This window comes from Armigeres subalbatus, chromosome 3 (genome assembly GCF_024139115.2).
Source record: "Armigeres subalbatus isolate Guangzhou_Male chromosome 3, GZ_Asu_2, whole genome shotgun sequence".
NCBI classification, from domain to species: Eukaryota; Metazoa; Arthropoda; class Insecta; order Diptera; family Culicidae; genus Armigeres; species Armigeres subalbatus.
In genome coordinates, this window is record NC_085141.1 from 382,475,602 (window position 1) to 382,496,522 (window position 20,921).

Consider the following 20,921-nt stretch of genomic DNA (forward strand, 5'->3'; position numbering starts at 1 on the left):
CCAAGTCTCTTGAAAGGAGGCTTCCAAGTCTCTTGAAAGGAGGATTCCAAGCCTCTTGAAAGGAGGATTCCAAGCCTCTTGAAAGGAGGCTTCCAAGCCTCTTGAAAGGAGGCTTCCAAGCCTTCTGAAAGAGGGCTTATGAGCCTCTTGAAAGCCTCTTGAAAAGAGGCTTCCGAACCTCTTCAAAGGAGGCTTCCGAGCCTCTTGAAAGAAGCCTTCCGAACCTTTTGAATATAGCTTTCGAGCCTCTTGAAAGGAAACTTTTGAAAAAATCCTTCCGAGCCTCTTGTAGGGAGGCTTCCGAGATTTTTGAAAAAAGGCTTCCGAACCTCTTGAAAGGATCCTGCCGAGCTTTTTGAAAAAAGCCCCGGCTCTCTTAAAACGAGGCATCCGGGCCTCTTGCCAGGAGACACAGGCCTTTCGAACCTTTCGAAAGAAGACTTCTGAACATCTTGAAAGGAGGCATTTGTGCTGCTCTGAAGAAGGCTTCCGAGAAGCGTAGAAAGACGCTTTTAAACCTCTTGCAACGAAGCAATAGAGCTTTTCTAAAAAAAGGCCTACATGCCTCTCAAACGAAGGCTTCCAAACCTTTAGATTCTAGATTTTAGTTCAAAAGCATGTTTCTAACATATGATTCAAAATTTTATTTAGATCAGGTAGATTGCATTGAAGATTTTTTAAATTTGCTCATTCGACATTTGTCCGTTTGATCTTTTGTTCCGCAGCCCTTCATACGCTGTTCTAGTTGAGGAAAGCAGGGTTCAATTAGCTTTGATTTACTGATCGCCATGCATATTATGTACAAGACAAAGTTTTGAAATAAAAAAATCACAATAATCAAAACTTTATCAATAAGCTCCGATTGGAATTGTAATACGTCCGCCATTATGCATTTTCATCCGAGGTACCCCCTAGGACCAGCGAAGGTACCCTCAGGGGTACATGTACCCCAGGTTGAGAACCGCTGATCTATGACGACCCCTACCCAATCTGATATGGCCTTGCTTAGACAGAAAATATGGATTTCAAAATTGGCGGGCATCGGTAAATGGGTTCAGAAATTATACTGAATTGATCAATAACTAAACAATACACCTTTCTCACACCCTCCTCCTTTTAAAATGACATTCCCACAACCACTAAAATCGTTTCATAAAGACAGACAATATGTGATTCAAAATGTGGTTCAAAATGGCTATAGGGCTCAATACTTACATTGAGTTCATCGATAGTAATAGCAATAACTATTCACTTGCCAATAATTACGTCCTCCCATGAGAGATCTATCTCCAAGCTTTGCGATGGTTTGAGTAAATTCTGTGGGACTACGTTTATGGAAAACCAGATATTTAGATATAACAGATATAACCAGATATAACTTTTATGTGGGCTGAAATTCCAGAGCCTAAGATTTGTAGCAACAGAGCTCTTGCTGATGCTGATAAATAGGCAATCAATAATGACTCAATATAAAGGTCAAAGTATGAACTACGTTATTCACCCAAATTTAGCTTAATTTCTATGCTTTTGAAAGAATAGCGTAAACACCAAGTAGTAGTAAACACTATGATGGATCAAATTAGAACGGAAATAGACCATTTTTCAAAAATCTCAAAATAACTTTTACTATTGGAAGGAATTATTTTTTTCCATTACTAAGAGCTACCTTACATCATATTCTATACATTCAATACCATACCTGTAGAGATGGGCACTCCGCTCAGGAGCTGTTCCAAAGATTCGCTTCCTTACATTGAGCTGATGAGCCATGGATCTTTTTTAAAGAAGCCCAGCTCAGCAGCTCACTTTAAATTGATGAAATCATTGTCAAACACGTGTCTAGAGAAACTCCCTCGAGTACGCGCGCTGTTGTATTTTGTGCAGCACAAACGAAAATACCACGCTCGCGGTACACAACACAAGCGAGCTTGTATGAGCATTCCAGTCCAGTACCGCGCACGTGCTGATCGTTTATTATTTGCACCTCAAGCACCATCAAGCCTAGCGACAGACCATCTAGCCAAGCAACAGAAATCATTTCTGCTGCAGAGAGGAATAAGAAAAACACAAGCAAAAATATTCTAGCTTGCCGTCTATTTCTTAACCCATACCCACATACTCGGCGCTACGAACGGACACACTAAAGATACCTTAGTAGTGCGGTAGCGAACAAACCGTACCAAGCAAAAGATCCGAAGATTCGAACAACTCTCAGTTCCGCTCATGTCGTCGTCCAGCTCGAAATTGCTGTGACATGGAAGCGAGAGCTGCGCCACCAGCTCAGATCCGTGCGACACGGATCTCGATCCGGATCAGTCGCGACCGATTCTAGCGAGCGAACCGTGTGGTTCTAACGAACCGAACTGGGAGCTGTGTCTTGCACGGAGCGGATCTTTTACTTGCAACGGGTTTTCCCGCCAGCCTACTGCTACATGTGCACTCGGTTTGTTTGTAGCACCGTGCTCTGTATTTTTTTACTCTCTTGTTTTTATTTCTCTCGCATTTCGGGAACCAATTTAAATGAATGGGCTCGCTTGTATGAAAATGTCAACTACGCATGGTTAGAAGGGTTAGAAGCGCGCGCAAACAAGGCATTGATTTACTGCACCCAGTATGAAGAGAAAACTTATGACACGTGATATGGTTCATATACATATCAGAGACTATGGACTGAATTATTCAAATTAACGATTTGAGAAACGTTATCAACAAAATGTAACTTAGAGTTATGAACAGAAAATAATGTTGAGTTAGTGTTTGTATAGAAATAAATGTGATGGTTCTAAATGAACTACTAGACTTCAAAACTAGGCGGTCAGAAAAAGCGTAATAAATGTTATTAGTTTAAAATTGTCGGGTTTTCAATAGAAATTATTACCTCACTGTAGCTTAACATTTTAAAAATTTCAAAGTGAGGTAAATAGATAGAATAAATAATAATAAATAGAATAAATTAATGAATGACATAAATTTTTCAAATTTTTGAACAATAATTAAAATAATAATATTAACAATTATGTTTTAATATATGTAGCATTAAAGAACTGAAGAGCTGATCCAAGGAGCTGACTCTTTTCAATGAGTTGAACGGATCAGATCCGCTCACTGCAATGAGCTGTTTTGCCCATCTCTACATACCTGCATTGATTACATTTTGGCTGTTCCCCCCCTTTTCAAATGTTGGTCTAGAATTGACACACTTTGAGATGGACCAGCAACGAAAACGAATAATGGAGATGAAAAAATCATTCTCTGTGGATTCTATAAGATTACAGTAGGTACCACAGTAGCGGTTAAGTAACACAGAGTGTCTATGAAATAAAGAAATGAATAAGAAAACAGCTTAATAACAACCTTCAGGATAGAAAATGAAATCAAACTTAATTCATCGACCGAGGTGTAGGAGAAACTGTCTCGTTGAATTTTGCTTAATTTCCAAGCCTACTATATCGTGGTCACGGAATTGAGAATTAAATTCGATAGACTGCACATTAATAGTTGTAACTTACAACTTGTAAGATGAAAATTATAAATTATAATAAATTAAGTATAAAAAAAGAGCTTAAATCCAAAATTTCAAGAATTTTAGTGCACGGAAACTGTTTTGTGATTGGTTAGGTTGGCTAGGCTGCCGTAAGATTTGCGGCTATTAAGCAAGATCATGCTGAGGGTGGCAGGGTTCGATTCCCGGTGCCGGTCTAGGCATTTTTCTATTAAGAAATAGTCTCGACTTCTCTGGGCATAAAAGTATCATCGTGTTAGTCTCATGATATACGAATGCAAAAATGATAACTTGACTTAGAAATCTCGCGGTTAATAACTGTGGAAGTGCTGAATGCAGCGAGGCGACAATGTCCCAGAGGGGGATGTAATGCCAATAAGAAGAAGAAAAAGAAAAGGAACTATTTCAAATCAATTTTGAAAAATCTGATAATTTCGCGTATTGAACGCCTTTAACTTGATTTTACTATGCACCGAGCTGTCATCATATGAGCTAATCGCCAAGCAGTTAAATTTATAAACAAAATTAAAATGAATTGTAAACAACAAATTTAGGGTCTATGAGTGTGAAAAAAATAAAAAGAAAAAGTTGTTTCATCAAATGAATAAATAATCAAGATGTTTTTTAAAATTGAAAAAATCCAAATTTGTAGTAAATAATTTACTTTATTTATTTATTATCAGACTAAGGCCGGAGTGGCCTGTGCTGCACATAAAAGTCTGCTCCATTCAGCTCGGTCCATGGCTGCACTTCGCCAACCACGCAGTCTGCGGAGGGTCCGCAAATCGTCCTCCACCTGATCGATCCACCTTGCCCGCTGTGCACCTCGCCTTCTTGTTCCCGTCGGATCGTTGTCGAGAACCATTTTCACCGGATTACTGTCCGACATTCTGGCTACGTGCCCGGCCCACCGCAGTCTTCCGCTTTTCGCGGTGTGAACGATGGATGGTTCTCCCAACAGCTGATGCAACTCGTGGTTCATTCGCCTCCTCCACGTACCGTCCGCCATCTGCACCCCACCATAGATGGTACGCAACACTTTCCTTTCGAAAACTCCCAGTGCGCGTTGGTCCTCCACGAGCATCGTCCAGGTCTCGTGTCCGTAGAGCGTTTTGTAGATTGTCAGTTTGGTACGGCGGCGAACTCTATTCGATCGGAGCGTCTTGCGGAGTCCAAAGTATGTACGATTTCCAGCCACTATACGTCTCCGAATTTCTCTGCTGGTATCATTTTCGGCAGTCACCAGTGAGCCCAAGTACACAAATTCTTCTACCACCTCGATTTCGTCAACACCGATGCCAACTCGCGGTGGGTGGCTCACATTGTCTTCTCTTGAACTTCTTCCTATCATGTATTTCGTCTTCGACGTGTTGATGACTAGTCCGATCCGCTTGGCTTCCCTCTTCAGTCTGATGTAGGCTTCCTCCATCTTCTCAAAGTTACGTGCCATAATATCTATGTCGTCGGCGAAGCCAAATTGCTGGACGGACTTATTGAAAATTGTACCACTCGTGTTAATCCTTGCTCTTCGTATTACCCCTTCCAAAGCGATGTTGAATAGCAGACACGAAAGACCATCACCTTACCGTAACCCTCTGCGGGTTTCGAAGGGACTCGAGAATGTCCCTGAAACTCGAACTACGCACATCACCCGATCCATCGTCGCTTTGATCAACCGTGTCAGTTTATCCGGAAATCCGTTTTCGTGCATTAGCTGCCATAGCTGGTCCCGATCGATTGTATCATATGCGGCTTTGAAGTCGATGAATAGATGATGTGTGGGCACGTTGTATTCGCGGCACTTCTGCAGTACTTGGCGAATGGCGTACACCTGGTCCGTGGTGGAGCGTTCGCCCATAAAACCCGCCTGGTACTGCCCCACGAACTCCCTTGCAATTGGTGCTAGTCGACGGCATAAATTTTGAAAGAGTACCTTGTAGGCGGCGTTCAGCAATGTGATTGCGCGGTAGTTGCTACAATCTAGCTTATCGCCCTTTTTGTAGATAGCACACACGACACCTTCCATCCACTCTTGCGGCAAAACTTCCTCCTCCCAAATGTTGGTAATGACCCAGTGCAGCGCTCTAGCCAGTGCCTCACCACAGTATTTAAATAGCTCTCCTGGTAGTTGGTCAACCCCAGGGGCTTTGTTGTTCTTCAGACGGCCAATCTCCTCCTGGATTTCTGGAGCCGGAGCCGGTAAAATTATGTCCTGTGCGCGTTCCCCAGGTCCATCACCATACCGCCATCTTCGTCTGCCACATCGCCATTCAGGTGCTCTTCGTAGTGCTGCCGCCACCTTTGGATCACCTCACGCTCGTTGGTAAGAAGGTTCCCGTTTATGTCCTTACACACATCAGGCTGTGGCACATGGCCCTTACGTGAACGGTTCAACTTCTCATAGAACTTTCGTGTGTTATTAGCGCGGTACAGTTGCTCCGTCTCTTCACGGTCTCGATCTTCCTGCTGACGCTTTTTCCTCCGGAAAATCGAGTTTTGTCTGTTCCACGCCTGTTTATATCGTGCCTCGTTCGCCCTCGTGCGGTGTTGCAGCAATCTCGCCCATGCTGCATTCTTCTCTTCTACTAACTGCTCACATTCGCCGTCATACCAGTCGTTTCTCTGATCCGGGGGCACCGTGCCAAGTGCAGCGGTTGCGGTGCTACCAATGGCGGATCGAATATCTCTCCAGCCATCTTCAAGAGACGCTGCGCCTAGCTGTTCTTCCGTTGGGAGTGCCACTTCCAGCTGCTGCGCGTATTCTTGGACTAGTCTATCGTCTTGTAGCCGCCCAATATTAGGCCGCGGCGTTCGACTTCGACGCGTGTTGTACACCGTCGAGAGTTTTGAGCGCAGGCATACTGCAACGAGGTAGTGGTCGGATTCAATATTCGCACTGCGGTAAGTGCGGACGTTCGTGATGTCGGAGAAGAATTTACCGTCGATTAGAACGTGGTCGATTTGGTTTTCCGTTTCTTGGTTAGGTGATCTCCATGTGGCCTTGTGGATATTTTTGCGGGGAAAGAAGGTGCTTTGAACTACCATTCCGCGGGAGGCTGCGAAGTTTATGCATCGTTGGCCGTTGTCATTCGATACGGTGTGCAGACTATCCGGTCCGATGACCGGTCTATACATTTCCTCCCTTCCTACCTGCGCGTTCATGTCACCGATGACGATTTTGACGTCCCGCAGTGGGCATCCATCGTATGTCTGCTCCAGCTGTGCGTAGAACGCTTCTTTCTCGTCGTCGGGTCTCCCTACGTGTGGGCAGTGCACGTTGATGATGCTATAGTTGAAGAAACGGCCTTTAATCCTCAGCTTGCACATCCTTGCGTTGATTGGCTGCCACCCAATCACGCGTTGGCGCATCTTACCCAGCACTATGAAGCCGGTTCCCAGCTCGTTGGTGGTGCCACCAGTGATTCGTACAGTACATTTTTGCTGCTATTATTATGTCACATTGTTTGTACCGGACAGAATGTTGCACAACATTCTCTTGTGACAATTATAGTGTTGTAGACACATGCCATTCATGGCAATGAATGTATTACCCGCGAGTCGTTCGTATCATGTGACAATATTCGTGCCGCCTGTGAATGTATCGCTATCTACTATGATGGTAGTGCAAAATGAATGTTCTGAGCAGTCATAAAAGCTATGATGCTTTTAGAAAAAGTAAATTAATAAACAATTTGTTTCGTTTGGCTGCTTTCGTGAAGGCTTATGGCGGGTGGGGTAAGAACAAAAAATAATTTATAATGAAACAATTTTTCATAGGGGAGGGGGTTCAAACCCCGGAGAGTTCACTTTCGTACTGAGTGTATAGTCATTTTATATCCCGAAAAAGATTTCTCAAAACAATAAATCGTCAAACGATGAGACACTTCTTATATATTCAAAAGCTATGGCTGCTCTGAAAAAAGAACGTTAATTTAATATTTCAACTATTCGAGCCAGATTTATTTTTAACCTGTTTTTGATTATCTAAGTAAAAAAATGATATTTTAGCATTAGCATTTAGCATTTAGCAGTTCGCACAAATTCGTAGGTGGTACAAGCCAAGACTATTGTATGAGAGTAGCATTACATTCATCCGTTACCACAGATATTGATTTGGGACTAATCACTAACTCTTAGATGGAAGCAATGTACTCTCCAATAGTCGAGATCTGTCCTGGCCACGTCCTTGCGAATGCTGAGGAAGGGGAAGGATGGTTTGTTGGACACCTACTTAAGAAAGATGCAGAGAACTCTACGACCTCTCATAGGTGCCACGGGAGGTTTTGGGATTGTGTGGAAGGTTATAAGGAATCGTTTTGGTATAACGTGAAACACAGAAGAAACTAAGATAGAAATACAAAGTAGGAAAGGGACAAGCCTGGAATTGAACCCACGACCTCCTGCTTATAAGCCAGAAGCGGTAGCCACTAGACCACCGAGCTCGTAAAAAATGATATTTCTAGATATATTAGATATATATAGATATATTTCAAAAAAGCACTAAAAACCAATATAATAACAACAAAAAATAGCCTCGTACTTATAATTGTATGATAAGTAATCTTATTTTCTTGATTGAACCACATTTTTTTTATTCCAAAATTTTGATTTTTATTGTTGAAAACCCAGGTTGGGGAAACTGAGGTAATATGAACCCTCGGGGCAAAATGACCCATTTGCCATTTTGAATACATATTCAGCAGTTTTTCCAGAGTATTTACTACAGCGCATGTAGTTCGGATCTCGAACTAGCGATCCAGTAGTAAACATTCATGAAAATATTCCTGGAACATCGCCAAATATGCCAAAAAGACGTTTTGCCCCAGGGGTGCATAATACCCCAGTTACCCCTAATTCCACTAGCGGTTATGATGCCTTTGTCCAAACAATCGATGCATTCCAACTATAATTGCCTACCTTAAGGCGTTTACCGGCGCTTTATACATAGATGAATGATTGAAACGTTTGATGATCAAAGTTACCCCAAATTGAAGAGTCAAAAAACTCCATAAAAATGTTTAAAACCAGTTTACAATTATCAAATAATCAAGAACAATTGCCTAATGCGTTATACATGTAGCAGTACTCGTTTTAAAATATGAGAAAAGCCAGTTACGGAGGAAATATGTACAAAACAATTAAAAAAATTATCAATGTTCCCCCGGATCACGGCACTATAGATCGTGGTATCGGAATGATTGATAGAAGCATAATTCGTAACCTGATTGAAGTTCAGGATAGTGATCCGTTTATTGATAATATGGTAGGCACATATACTGAAGTCGTAGTCAACGCTAGATGTTAGCTTAGAATTTTTAATGTGAGAACGAACGTCGTCAGCACAAACAGCATACTTCATGAACAAATATCAGCATAAACACTTTCAAGGACACATGTTATGGTCATATTTCTTGGATTTTTTTCAAATGGTCCTTATTGATTTTGAAAAAGTTGCACGCCGAAAAAAGCTAATAAATCAATATCGATAATCCGTGAACGTGAATTTTAAAATAAACGTAAGACCTGGCTCAACGAAATCGATTTCTAGTGGTTTTCACTCGCGTGAAAGAAAAAAACATTTTGTATACATTTTGCGTAAACCGTTCATTTTTCTTAAATCTTTCACTTGCTGTGTACACTGGATTTTGTTTTTACACGATTTACATTTTCTCAATTTTCCACTCATCCTAAATGTTTAACGTATATTAATTGTCATGTGATTTTTCTTTGATTTATTCTGGATTTTTTGAAACATGTTGCGAAGAGATTGGTGGCAAATTGAAGTCACACGATCAAAAATACGAGCGAAAAAAAATCGCGTAAAAATAAAATCCTGTGTATATGCAAATCGAGTTTTCATAATATTGTAATTATTGTTCATTTCGGGTGGCCAATACCCGGAAAATAGGAAATTAAACTTATAAATCCCAAAATCCGCGTAAAGAAAGCACAAAAAGCCAGCTCAGCTATATTAACTGTATTATTTTCAAATATTTAGAACCACCACCACCTTCAAAATTATATTCCATTAGTTTCATTTGTGACACATATTATGTCGCATAGAAAAATGTCACGGTAGCTCATGACTTTTTTTTCTGTCAAGCTACAATAATTTGTGTTACATGACCGTCATATATGCAACACGTGACCATCAACAGATTTACAGTTCAAGACAGTACATTTTAATCCACTGGGTGCCACAGCTTTGGTAGAAGGTAGCCGCCCGATGCCTGCTATTCCACACTTTCTGTCCTGTCCAGCAAATCTCCTGCAGCGACACGACGTCGAAGTTGCGGGGATGTAATTCATCGTAGGTCATCCTGTCGCAACCTGCGAAACCTAGCGACTTACAGTTCCATGTTCCAAGCTTCCAATCGTGATCCTTTATTCGTCGCCTAGGTCTTTTCACATTATATCGAGTCGCATTATCTCTTATATTGTTCGTAATTATTGGTATTCCAGGCGGCTTATTGGGCATGCGCAAACCTCCTGTCTCGTCGGAGGGCCATCGTGTCAGGGCTGTTTAGCGTCCCACCTAACACCAGGACTTGGGCTTGCGCTTTGAGCGGCACACGGTCGCTTTGGCGGAGCCTACTTGCGGATTACATGCAGCTTTTTATAGAGGTTTAACAGGGCCCACTGTCAAACCCCACCACATCCTAGGCAGGCGCCACAACTCGCAGATGGCCTGGGGAGTTTGCTGAAGAGGTCATCCACAAAAAACCCGGAATAAAAAAATTTAATTTCAGTTTTGAGAAACGATAAGGACCACCCTATCGAACTTTTTGTCCGAAGAAGCAATATTTTATTATAAACAACTGCCTGAAGACACCTAAATAGAACGTCTAAATATAACGAAAACGGAGGAAAATAGTTTTTTCCTGCTAAATAACTGAATCGGACCATTGTGCATTGTGGTTCCAGTTACATATAGCGTAAACCATGGCTGAGTAAACCCCAGCAATGTTGGTCTCTGCTTTTAAACAATTTGAGGCTGACAGGTTCACAGGTATAGTGAGAACTATAACTCACATTTAATGGGGTCAGAATTGGACAAGCCTCCCCTACTTTTGATGGGTACATTACTTCACAAATAAAACTAGATTTGTAAACATGGTTATCATGAATTTATGTTATGTAAAAATGTTTGAATTTTCATAAAATAATATAAAAGTATATAGTCGTTGTGGTCCAACATGCCAAAAATCATTTTGACCATTTTAGCAAATTTGAGTACACCAATACACCAAACCAAATATTTTAGTAAGAACTAGACGTAATAAGCTTTCTATCCATAAAAAAAACATTGCAAATCGATCCAGTGGTTCAAAAGTAAAAAAATTGAAAAATAGCGATTTTTCTGGTAACCCTATATCGAACATGGTCACCCTAATAAAAAAAAATACGGGTCTAATTTTTTTTCGATGAAGAACATACCAAGCGATTTTGAGCAAAATTGAACAACTTTTTTTTTCAACTCTATTCTTTTCCCGTGGAATCGCTGAATTGTTAGTAAAAAACTTATTGTTCGCCAAACGTTCGTTATCGTACCAAATATTTTATTTGATGATTTAGGTATTCGAAAATAAGGGAAACACATAGATAATGTCAAAAAATGAGTTTGAAAAATTGGTGCTCCGGTGGACCTGTCCGAAGAATGTGTAGAATATATACTCTACGGGTATACCCCGTTAGGCATAAGTACGTTAGGCATAAAGACGTTAGGCATAAGTACGTTAGGCATAAGTACGTTAGGCATAATGGACGTTAGGCATAATGTACGTTTGGCATAATGGACGTTAGGCATAAAATGACCCAAAGAACAGCCTATGACATAAAGAAGGCAGAATTATGCCAAACGTCCATTATGCCTAACGTACATTATGCCTATCGTCCGTTATGCCAAACGTCCATTATGCCTAACGTATTTATGCCTAACGTCCTTATGCCTAACGTACTTATGCCTAACGTCGCGGACCCCTATTCTACTTTCATGTTAACTGACGTTTTTCATTTTTACTTTGATTTATCTGAAAATAAATAAAAATAATCCTTCACTGAATCTTGGTAAAGCCGATCAATTCGACAATGCACCACCGAACGGTACGATAAATTGTGACAGCTGGGTGATGTCGCTCATTTTACGACCATTCGGCATTTCGAACATTCACCGAGACTTTTACCGATATATCAGCTGTTGGAAACCCGGCAATTTATATTACCGGCCTCGACGAAAAAAATAAGTTTGTGGTATTGTCAGGCACGCTTGAAACATCATTATTTTTCTGTAACGCGTATTCTTTGTACGCACTGTTCTTAGTACAGATAAGCTGGTGTATTTGCGTCGATGTTTATATGAGAATTTAGGCCAGGTTTGGAAACTTGATTGAGTCAAGCTTAGCTGGAAAATCAGTAAAAGCTAAATAACAATTCGACAGAATATTGTACGATTAAGCATATGCGGTATTTCGAAAAATTTCGTTTCAGGTGGTTCGAAACGAAATTCCGCGGAATTTCGCGGAATTTGAGTATGGCGAAAAATCTGATTTCTTGATTTCGTTTCGATAAATTACAAAAATTTCGCTGGAAAAAACTAGCGTTTAACGAAATTTAACGGAATTCTGCGGAATTTCGAAGCAAATCCAAACTTCTAGTTTGCTTTATATTATCCAAAATTTCAGCTGCGCCGCTAAACAAAATCATAAAGCTGTTTTCAAAATTTTAAATTATACAAATTTGTCTTTTAACGCCTACTACATAACCTCATTCTGAGTCGATAAATACGTATTAAGTTTTCTTCTATAAAACGACTGAAGACAGAATGAGGTTATGTAGTAGGCGTTAATAGACAAATTTGTGAATTTTTTTTATAAAAATTGATTAACAGAAAACGAAAAGTTTAACCATCCCCAACTAACTTCAACTTTCATAACACGAGAACTCGCATGTTGTAAAAAGTACAACAGGCCGAAAATCCGTTATAATGAAGCCAATTCAAATGATATCAACGTGATTTTCTCGGGAAAATAATAAAGGGGAAATATACTCTCATTGGGGACACCAACAGAACACCTGGGAAAATAGGCGATGTGAAAAAAAATCTAAATCCATCTTTAATCCCATGTGGCCATGATTCAAAAAAAAAAATGATTTGGAATTCTCCCACTTAGCGGCGCTAGTGTATATGAAAATACCAGTGTGGTTCGATATCTCGGAATCTATGGGATTTGGGAAATTTCCGTCTTTTACGAAGTTGTTCAAAGACTGGAGACCAAAATGTTTAGAAACTGTTTAGTTCAGAATTCAGCCATAAGGCGGCGCTAGTGTATATGAGAGATCAGTTCTTCGATATCTTGGGATCTGTGGGATTTAGAAAATTTCTGTCTTCTATAAAGTTGCTCGAGGGTTGGAAACCAATTTGTCGAGAGCCTGTTTATCTTAGAATTCATCCGGAAGGTAGCGCTACTGTATATGAAAGATCAGTTTGGTTTGTTATCTCGGGATGTGTTGTATTTAAAAAGTTGACATCTTTTATAAAAATGTTCGACCTTTATTGGAAACCAATATGTTGAGACACGGTTTAGTTCAGAACTTAGCCGCAAGGCGGCGCTAGTGTACATGAAAGATCAGTTAAGTTTGATATCTCAGGATCTGTGGGATTTAGAAAATTGCCGTCTTCTACAAAGTTGTTCGAGGATTGGAAACCAATATGTTGAGAAACTGAATAATTTAGAATTCATCCGCAAGGAGGCACTACTGTATATGAGAGATAAGTTCTTCGATATCTCGTGATCTGTGGGATTTAGAAAGTTGTCGTCTTCTACAAAGGTGTTTGGGGATTGTAAACTAATATTTTGTAAAATTATGAAGTTTAAAATTCATCCGTAGAGTAGTGCTAGTGTATCTGAGATCACCATTTCGGTTAAATATCCCCGGATCTGTGATATTAGAGAGTGGTCATCTTCTACACAGCTGTTCAAGGATGAAATCCAGTATTCTGAAAAACTGTTTAGTTTGGATTACATCCGCTGGGTGGTGATATATAAATAAACCAGCTTTGTTAGATATTTCAGGATATGTGGCATTTGAACGCGCCGTTTAACATTTATTTGGGATTTGTTAACCAATGTGTTCAGAAAAGTGTGCTTGGTAGTCATATGGCTACTGTTTTTGTCTTATACGCAGGAGGCCCTGGGTTCGATCTCGGGCTCATTTCATTCGCCTACTTTGTATCTTTATCCATATTGCTCATGTTCCAGCAATCGCTAGAACATGAAATGGATTTCCGTATCGTTTCCATTTCGTTTCCAATGCTGTACCTTAAACTTGACTAGTCTAGCAGTAACTGTTTAAATTGGAAATGCAGGAAAATTTTGTGTCTTACATCCAATTAGAATTCCGTCTTTTGCGTTCCTATCACATCCCAACAAACAATCTAGTTTTTTAGTTGAAGTAGCTTCCTTTTGGCTAAATAAGACCTTTACTACCGCTAACCGCTAGTCGAGCACATATGTATATGGCGTCCATGCGGTTAGCGGCAGTTTACCAGTATTCAATGTTTTTTGGGGTTGGCCACTCGTTATTATTATCGAAATTATTATCAAGAAACTGATAATACTAGCCAGGATTCACATCGAGTTACAGTAAATAGAGTAAGGCAAAGTGTACTGTATGTACATCAAGTAGGTATGGTACCTCATTGAGGTATTTTCAGGAACTTAGATGGCCATTACAAACAAATCATACTTGTCGAATAACTTAACTTAGACGAGGTATTGATTTGGTATTCAATATCTGATGTGGTTATTTTCATCAATGACTACTATTTTAGTATTATTATGATAAAATTCATCATTCATTTGTTTGCGTAGTATATTCTTGGGTTATTATTATACCTATGGTAAAGGTGGAAAACTCTATACAATATTGTATGGTAAAGAACATTGACTAACTCCCTGGTCATTATCAGAAATAGTTTAGAAGAAAAATATTGGTCTAGGATGAACTGTACAAAACGACCATTTTCACGGACGTTCCAGATTTGCGGAAAGGCCGTCTGGTAGCCACCTGCGTTCGTAGCAGTGTAAGAACTGTGTATTAGCTCAAATGTCACCATCAGAAATGGCTTAGAACAAATTGCGTTGCTCTAGAACGAACTTCTCAAAATGGCAATTTTTCGGTCGTTCCGGATTATCCGGAAGGCCATCTCTTGGTCACCGGCGGTCATAGCAGAGTAAGAACTATGTTTTAACTTTAAGGTTTTCGTCAGAAATGGTATAGAAGAAAATCCGCTACTCTAAGCCAAACTTTCCAAAATAACCATTTTTATGGTCGCTCCGGATTATCAGGAAGGCATCTGGTGCCCACCTGCGGTTGTAGCTGAGTAATAATTGTGAATTATCTACACAATCACCGTCAGAAATGGTTTAGAAAACATTGCGCTGCTCTAGGACAACCTTCCCAAAATGACCATTTTTACGGACGTTCCGGATTATCCAGAAGGCCATCTGGTGGTCACCTGCGGTCATAGCAGAGTAAGAACTGTGTATTAACTCTGAGATCATCGTCAGAAATTGTTTAGAAAAAAATGAGCTGCTGTAGGACGAACTTCCATAAATTACCATTTTTTACAAACGTTCCGGGTTTTCCAGAAGGCCAACTGGTGGCCACCTACGGTCATAGGTGAGTGAGAACTGCGAATTAACTCCAAGGTTATTGTCAGAAATAATATAGAAAAAATCGCGCTACTTTAGGATGAATTGTTGTTGAAATAAATAGATAATTCATTACTGGTCACTCTATCGAATCACTTTTATTATCTTCTCAAGTGATGGACAATTAATTTTTAAGAGGAATACATGGTGGTTTGGTGCAAATTTGTCAACTGAATAAAAAGATATTCCATTTTTACTCAATGTGTTGTATTTTTTACAACAATGCGAGTCCCGGAAGGTTAACTCAATTTTTGGGATATCATATTTTGTACAAAAGTGATCCGACTAAAAATTTTAAAAGTCGCGCTTAGAGTGTTAATGTAATCAGACATAAAAAATTGATCAGATTTTGGAGCACATGCTCCACGATGAATTCCTTTGGAAGCACTACAAATGATGGTGTATTGCCTTATCGTCAATAGTATATAAACGTAAACGCGGTGATTTATCATACCCTTCTTCTTCTTTTATTATAACTCTATTGGTCGCAAAACAGTTATTTGACTTCGAAAAAATGATATCAGAAACTTTATGTAAATTCAATAAAAATTCCGCGGAAAAAAAAACTTATTATTATTATAATCTTTATTAAAGAGGTTTTTAGCCCAAGGCTAAGGCTTTTTTTTTTTTTTTTTTGAATGAACCTTGATTTCGTATCGTTTCGAAATATCGAAAGCAAATCTATTTTTCGATTCGTTTCGTTTCGAATTAACATAGACATTTTTAATTTCGTTTCGTTTCGTTTCGTTAAGAAAAAGTGTGTTATCGCATACCCTTATGTACGATATTGAATAAACTTGAAATGAGTTTTCGGCTGTTTATTTGGTGTTATATTGTGAACTACAGATTTTGTTTTGCGGATAACATATTTCATGATATTGCATGCATAAACTAGTCTATGGACTATGTCTTTATGACAGTCAATATCAAATGTTTAGACATCATAGAATGCTCAAGTAAAGATTTCAAAGACAAATTTGGGATGTTCTTTTCTCGTGTTAGTTTGTACATTATTATCTATTTTTAATTAAAGTGGCCTATCTTTATTTTTCATGTAATTGGGGCAGCCTTTTATTTTAAACTTCGGTCGTCAATTCTGATTACTTATAATGCATCAAATGTATTAACGTCGCCATAATTTACAGTGTCTGAATTATCTTTAATAATGTTTAAAGTATTTCTCGTTTCCGTGTTAGATGCATTGATTGCTGAATTGACTGTGCTTAAATTAATATCTGAAAAAGAGGAAAATACGATAAATTAGAGATATCTGCAGATAAATGGTAGCAATTCGCTGGTCCGGCCACAACCTTGACCCAATTATCGAATTCTGTGTTTAAGTTGGGCCATCTGACAGCCATTTGAACACGTCCATATCGACTTAAACACAACAAATGATGTGCACTGACGTCAACACCCATTTAATCGTTTACGAAGAATTTTGACGCATCAACTATAGAGTTACTATTATGTAATAAAATCTCAACCAGCGAATCCCGACTGTAGCTAGTCATGCAAATATAACTTCGAAAAAAGTTTCCTCGCTGAAACCAATGTGATGGAGTCTGTGATTTACTAAACGCTTAGCATTCAAGGCACATTCAAATGGATATGTGAGAAATGAGAAGTTAAAAAGGGAGAAGTGAGAAAAACGAAACAAGAAAAATGCAGAAAATAGAAGAAAAATGTAGGAAAAAAGCAGAAGGGGGAAGAAATAAAGACTAAGGAAAAAGGCAAAAAAAGAAGGAGGAATGAAGAATGATGGCACTAGAAGGCGATCAGTGCAGCGAGCAAGATGGATCGATCAGGTATTGCAGAGTCCACTCCGACCTTTGGCTTAATGAATAAAAATAAATCTTACAGGAAACACTAACAGAAAATATGCGGGCATCGTTTACCAAAAGCCTACAACAAGACCTAGAACACCATCGTTCTGTGGGTTGAATAGTGTTCCACCGGAACGCTGGAGCAGCAGCAATATTCATCGACATTTTCTCTAGCTCTGCTGTTGTTTCAGCCAGAGAAAGTCAGAGAAACCTTCAACCCTGAATATAAAAGATCCTCTTAAAAAATCCAGCTTCGATCTTGCTCACTTGGGTCCCAGAACAATGCGCTATTTCATGGAATACTGTCGTCGACCTCCTTGCTCAAAGAGCGCTATCAAGCAGAAAAGTACGTCTACCGTTCATTTTCCGGACGCCAAACGCTGCATTAAAGAATAACCCGGACTATACCAGACTCATGAATGGAACACACAAAGAGAACCGTAGGTCCACAAAATGAAAAATAAAACTCCACCATTTGAACGAGTCTGCCCAGTCCCCATCCATGAAGACAATCAAAGTAGTGTTTGAACTGGGTCCACGTTATGTGTCTAGGTCTACAGTTTTAGCGGAAGCTCCATTTAGACACACTAGTGATGACTGCAACGTTCATGATACTATGTGTCACGTCGTCTGCCACTGCTCCAAGTACCAATCCGTCAAGTATCTTAACGGGAAATCACATCCAGCTTATGAAAATAATCTTGATGTGCCTCACCCTGAATTTTCTCAACACTAGGCTTTTGAATCAGACGAGAAACTTGTTATTCCTCTCGATTACTAACTGATTTAACCTTACAACAGCAGCAATAATAAAACAATAATCAAGTAACTTTGAGCTGAATAAATTCAAGATGATAGTAAGAAACCGAATCATGGTAGAAAAGCATTCGATTTTTATCGAAACTTTTTGAATTATAACACTTACTGTTAATTCTTGCCCCATCCACAGCGCGATTTATCGAGACTTTCCCAATGTCTCCAACTTGATAGTCAGCTCCGATGCATTCGATAGCCATCCGTTGTGCCAATGTGCATTTGTCATCGCATGGGACTTCCTGTCGGACTTTGGCCACACATTGCTCCACACGCTGATAGAAACTTTCCTCATATCCACCACACATGACGTACAACCGCGGCATAGCGAGCCCATCGGCATCGCTGTACAGTCCCGATCTGATCAGGAAGCACCTGTACAAACATCTTGTTTCCATACGCTTGAATTCCCAGTCCCTCAGTAACTTATCCAACTGGTCCATGGAATAGCCCAATATGGCGGCGCATTCCAGCACAATCTGCCTATCCTGAACGCTGGTGAACCGAACAAACTGTGCCGCTGTCGTGTTGATCTCTCCAAATTGGTCCAGATAGCACTTCACCGACTCGGACGCCCGCTCGCATGGACTCGGTGGAGGAATAGTGAAAACTTTGGTACGGAGACACGCCTGCGTACGGTTGACATTGCACTGATCGTTGGGGTCCGGTTGGAAATAGCGATCGTATGCTGAGGACAGCCCAACCCTGTCGTTCCAGTCGCGCGTTACAAGTGTCGTGCAACGAACATGGCAATGACCTGAGCCATCGTAACGGTCACATTCGTATGCCGCTTGTTGTAAGCTCTTGTAGAAGATTTTGTGTTTGTCGGCCGCGGCAATCGTAATTACGACCAAGAATGTCAAAATGAGGCAAAATCTGATCATACTGGTTAGGATTCCACGTCACTGTGGAATGAACTAAACTATTCGTTTCCATTCAGTTGGAAGTCAATTTATTGTTTTGACCCATTGGCATTCTTGAAATATTTAATCGTACGAAAGCAAACGTAACTATCATAAAAGTACGTGCCAAATGTGGTAGAAAGCTGCATACACTAATCGCAATGCTTACAGTTTCGAATTTCTTCTACCTACCAAGGTGTATTGAAATTCTGATAACATCATTATACAAAATGAAGTTATGTTTGAAAACCTGAGCACCTAGACCAATTTACTTAACTAAGCGATTCACTCATCCTAGTGAAGTTAAATTATGAAATTGAATCTAATTGAGTATATTCTAATATCGAAGGACCTACATTCCACCAAGCTTCCATTTTTAAGAGGAAGTGCTGGCAGAAGTCGGTCGACGGTCAAGGATCTTTGATCCAGGATACAGAATGAGCTTTTTAGCAAAACTTATTGGAAACAACTGCGCAACAGCTTTGTAGAACATTACATATCAGTAATCCGCAACATAAAAAATATAACCCTCTGCGCGTTTCGAAGGGACTCGAGAATGCCCCAGAAACTTCGGAAATCCGTGTTCGTGCTGCAATAGCTGGTCCCGATCGATTGTATCATATGCGGCTTTGAAGTCGATGAATATATGATGTCTGCCCTAGTAACATTTTGGTTTTATAATGGTTTTATATCACTCTTGAAGAGTAAATTATGGTCTGCTTGGGTGGGCACGTTGTATTCGCGGCATTTCTGCAATTCTTGGCGAATAGCGAACACCTGGTCCGTGGTAGAGCGTTCGCCCATAAAACCCGCCTGGTACTGCCCCACGAACTTACAATTAGTGCTAGTCGACGGCATAAAAATTGGTAGAGTAACTTGGCGGCGTTCAGCAATGTGATTGCGCGGTAGTTGCTACAATCCAGCTTATCGCCCTTTTTGTAGATGGGACACGACACCTTCCATCCAATCCTGCGGCAGTGCCTCATCTTCCCAAACCTTGGTAATTACCAAGTGCAGCCTCTAGCCAGTGCCTCACCACCGTGTTTAAATAGCTCTCCTGGTAGTTGGTCAACCCCAGGGGCTTTGTTGTTCTTCAGGCGGCTAATCTCCTCCTGGATTTCCTGGAGATCCGGAGCCGGTAGAATTATGTCCTGCGCGCGTTCTCCCAGGTTCCCATCTTCGTCGTCAGGTGATCTTCTTCTTCTTCTTATTGGCATTACATCCCCACACTGGGACAGAGCCGCCTCGCAGCTTAGTGTTCATTAAGCACTTCCACAGTTATTAACTGCGAGGTTTCTAAGCCATGTTACCATTTTTGCATTCGTATATCATGAGGCTAACACGATGATACTTTTATGCCCAGGGAAGTCGAGACAATTTCCAATCCGAAAATTGTCTAGACCGGCACCGGGAATCGAACCCAGCCACCCTCAGCATGGTCTTGCTTTGTAGCCGCGCGTCTTACCGCACGGCTAAGGAGGGTCCCAGCGCCTCGACTTAGTCGAGTCAAGTACGAGACACTGAAGACGGCCTTACTGTTGAGGTCGAAATACGTATCTGTCAAGATACAATTAAGTGGTGGAATTCAATGGGATTGTACAAACTAGTCTTATGACAAGTGAAGACATTCCACTAAAAAGCTCAAAATAATTTTCTTAACATGAATTTCTGCATAATTCGGAAACTAATCAAGCAAATGAAACCAAATTTAGCATGTGAGGGTTTTTGAAGGCAAGAAATGTTTCTGTGGTGGTTCGTGACCCCTTCCACCTCTGGAAGAGGAGATGGGGTGTTATACAAATAAAACAGGAGTTTCCGCATATCTCGAGAACTAATCAAGCAAATCGAATAAATTTCGGCATGTAAACGTCTGTGAAAAAATGAATTGGCTGTGTAAAATCACAGAAGAGCGATAGGTCACCACTTTCTTCAACAAAACTGTTGGCTTTGCAGAAAAAATATCAGAGGTAAAGTTTGACTATACTCTGAAGACCCTGATATCCGAAATCCGGGAGGATTTCGCTTCTGAGAGCATGCAAATGAATCTGTGTGTGAATCCTAAATCACATTGTTTGATAGTTCGTTATGCCTGTGATTTATTTTCCTGAATACGAGATGCTCAAGGTACTCAAAAACGTTCTGGAGTTCAGCCCACGGCATCTAT

The 20,921-nt window shown here is 40.3% G+C and overlaps 1 protein-coding gene across 1 annotated transcript; it reads right to left on the reverse strand.

Moving 5' to 3' along the window:
• Positions 1-16,320: 16,320 nt before the first annotated feature.
• Positions 16,321-18,739, reverse strand: LOC134222939 (general odorant-binding protein 45-like). The gene is made up of 2 exons (XM_062702085.1): positions 17,968-18,739; positions 16,321-16,451 (listed from the first exon to the last, which is right to left on the reverse strand). Exons 1-2 carry the CDS (start codon positions 18,737-18,739, stop codon positions 16,321-16,323), a joined length of 903 nt encoding a protein of 300 aa, XP_062558069.1.
• Between the last annotated feature and the right edge of the window lie 2,182 nt (positions 18,740-20,921).

Coding starts and splice junctions, on each gene's coding strand:
- LOC134222939 (XM_062702085.1), bottom strand. CDS start 18,739: ATGATCAGATTTTGCCTCATTTTGACATTCTTGGTCGTAATTACGATT. Junction 16,452..17,967: donor GGATGGGGCAAGAATTAACA/GTAAGTGTTATA, acceptor CCTCTTTTTCAG/ATATTAATTTAAGCACAGTC.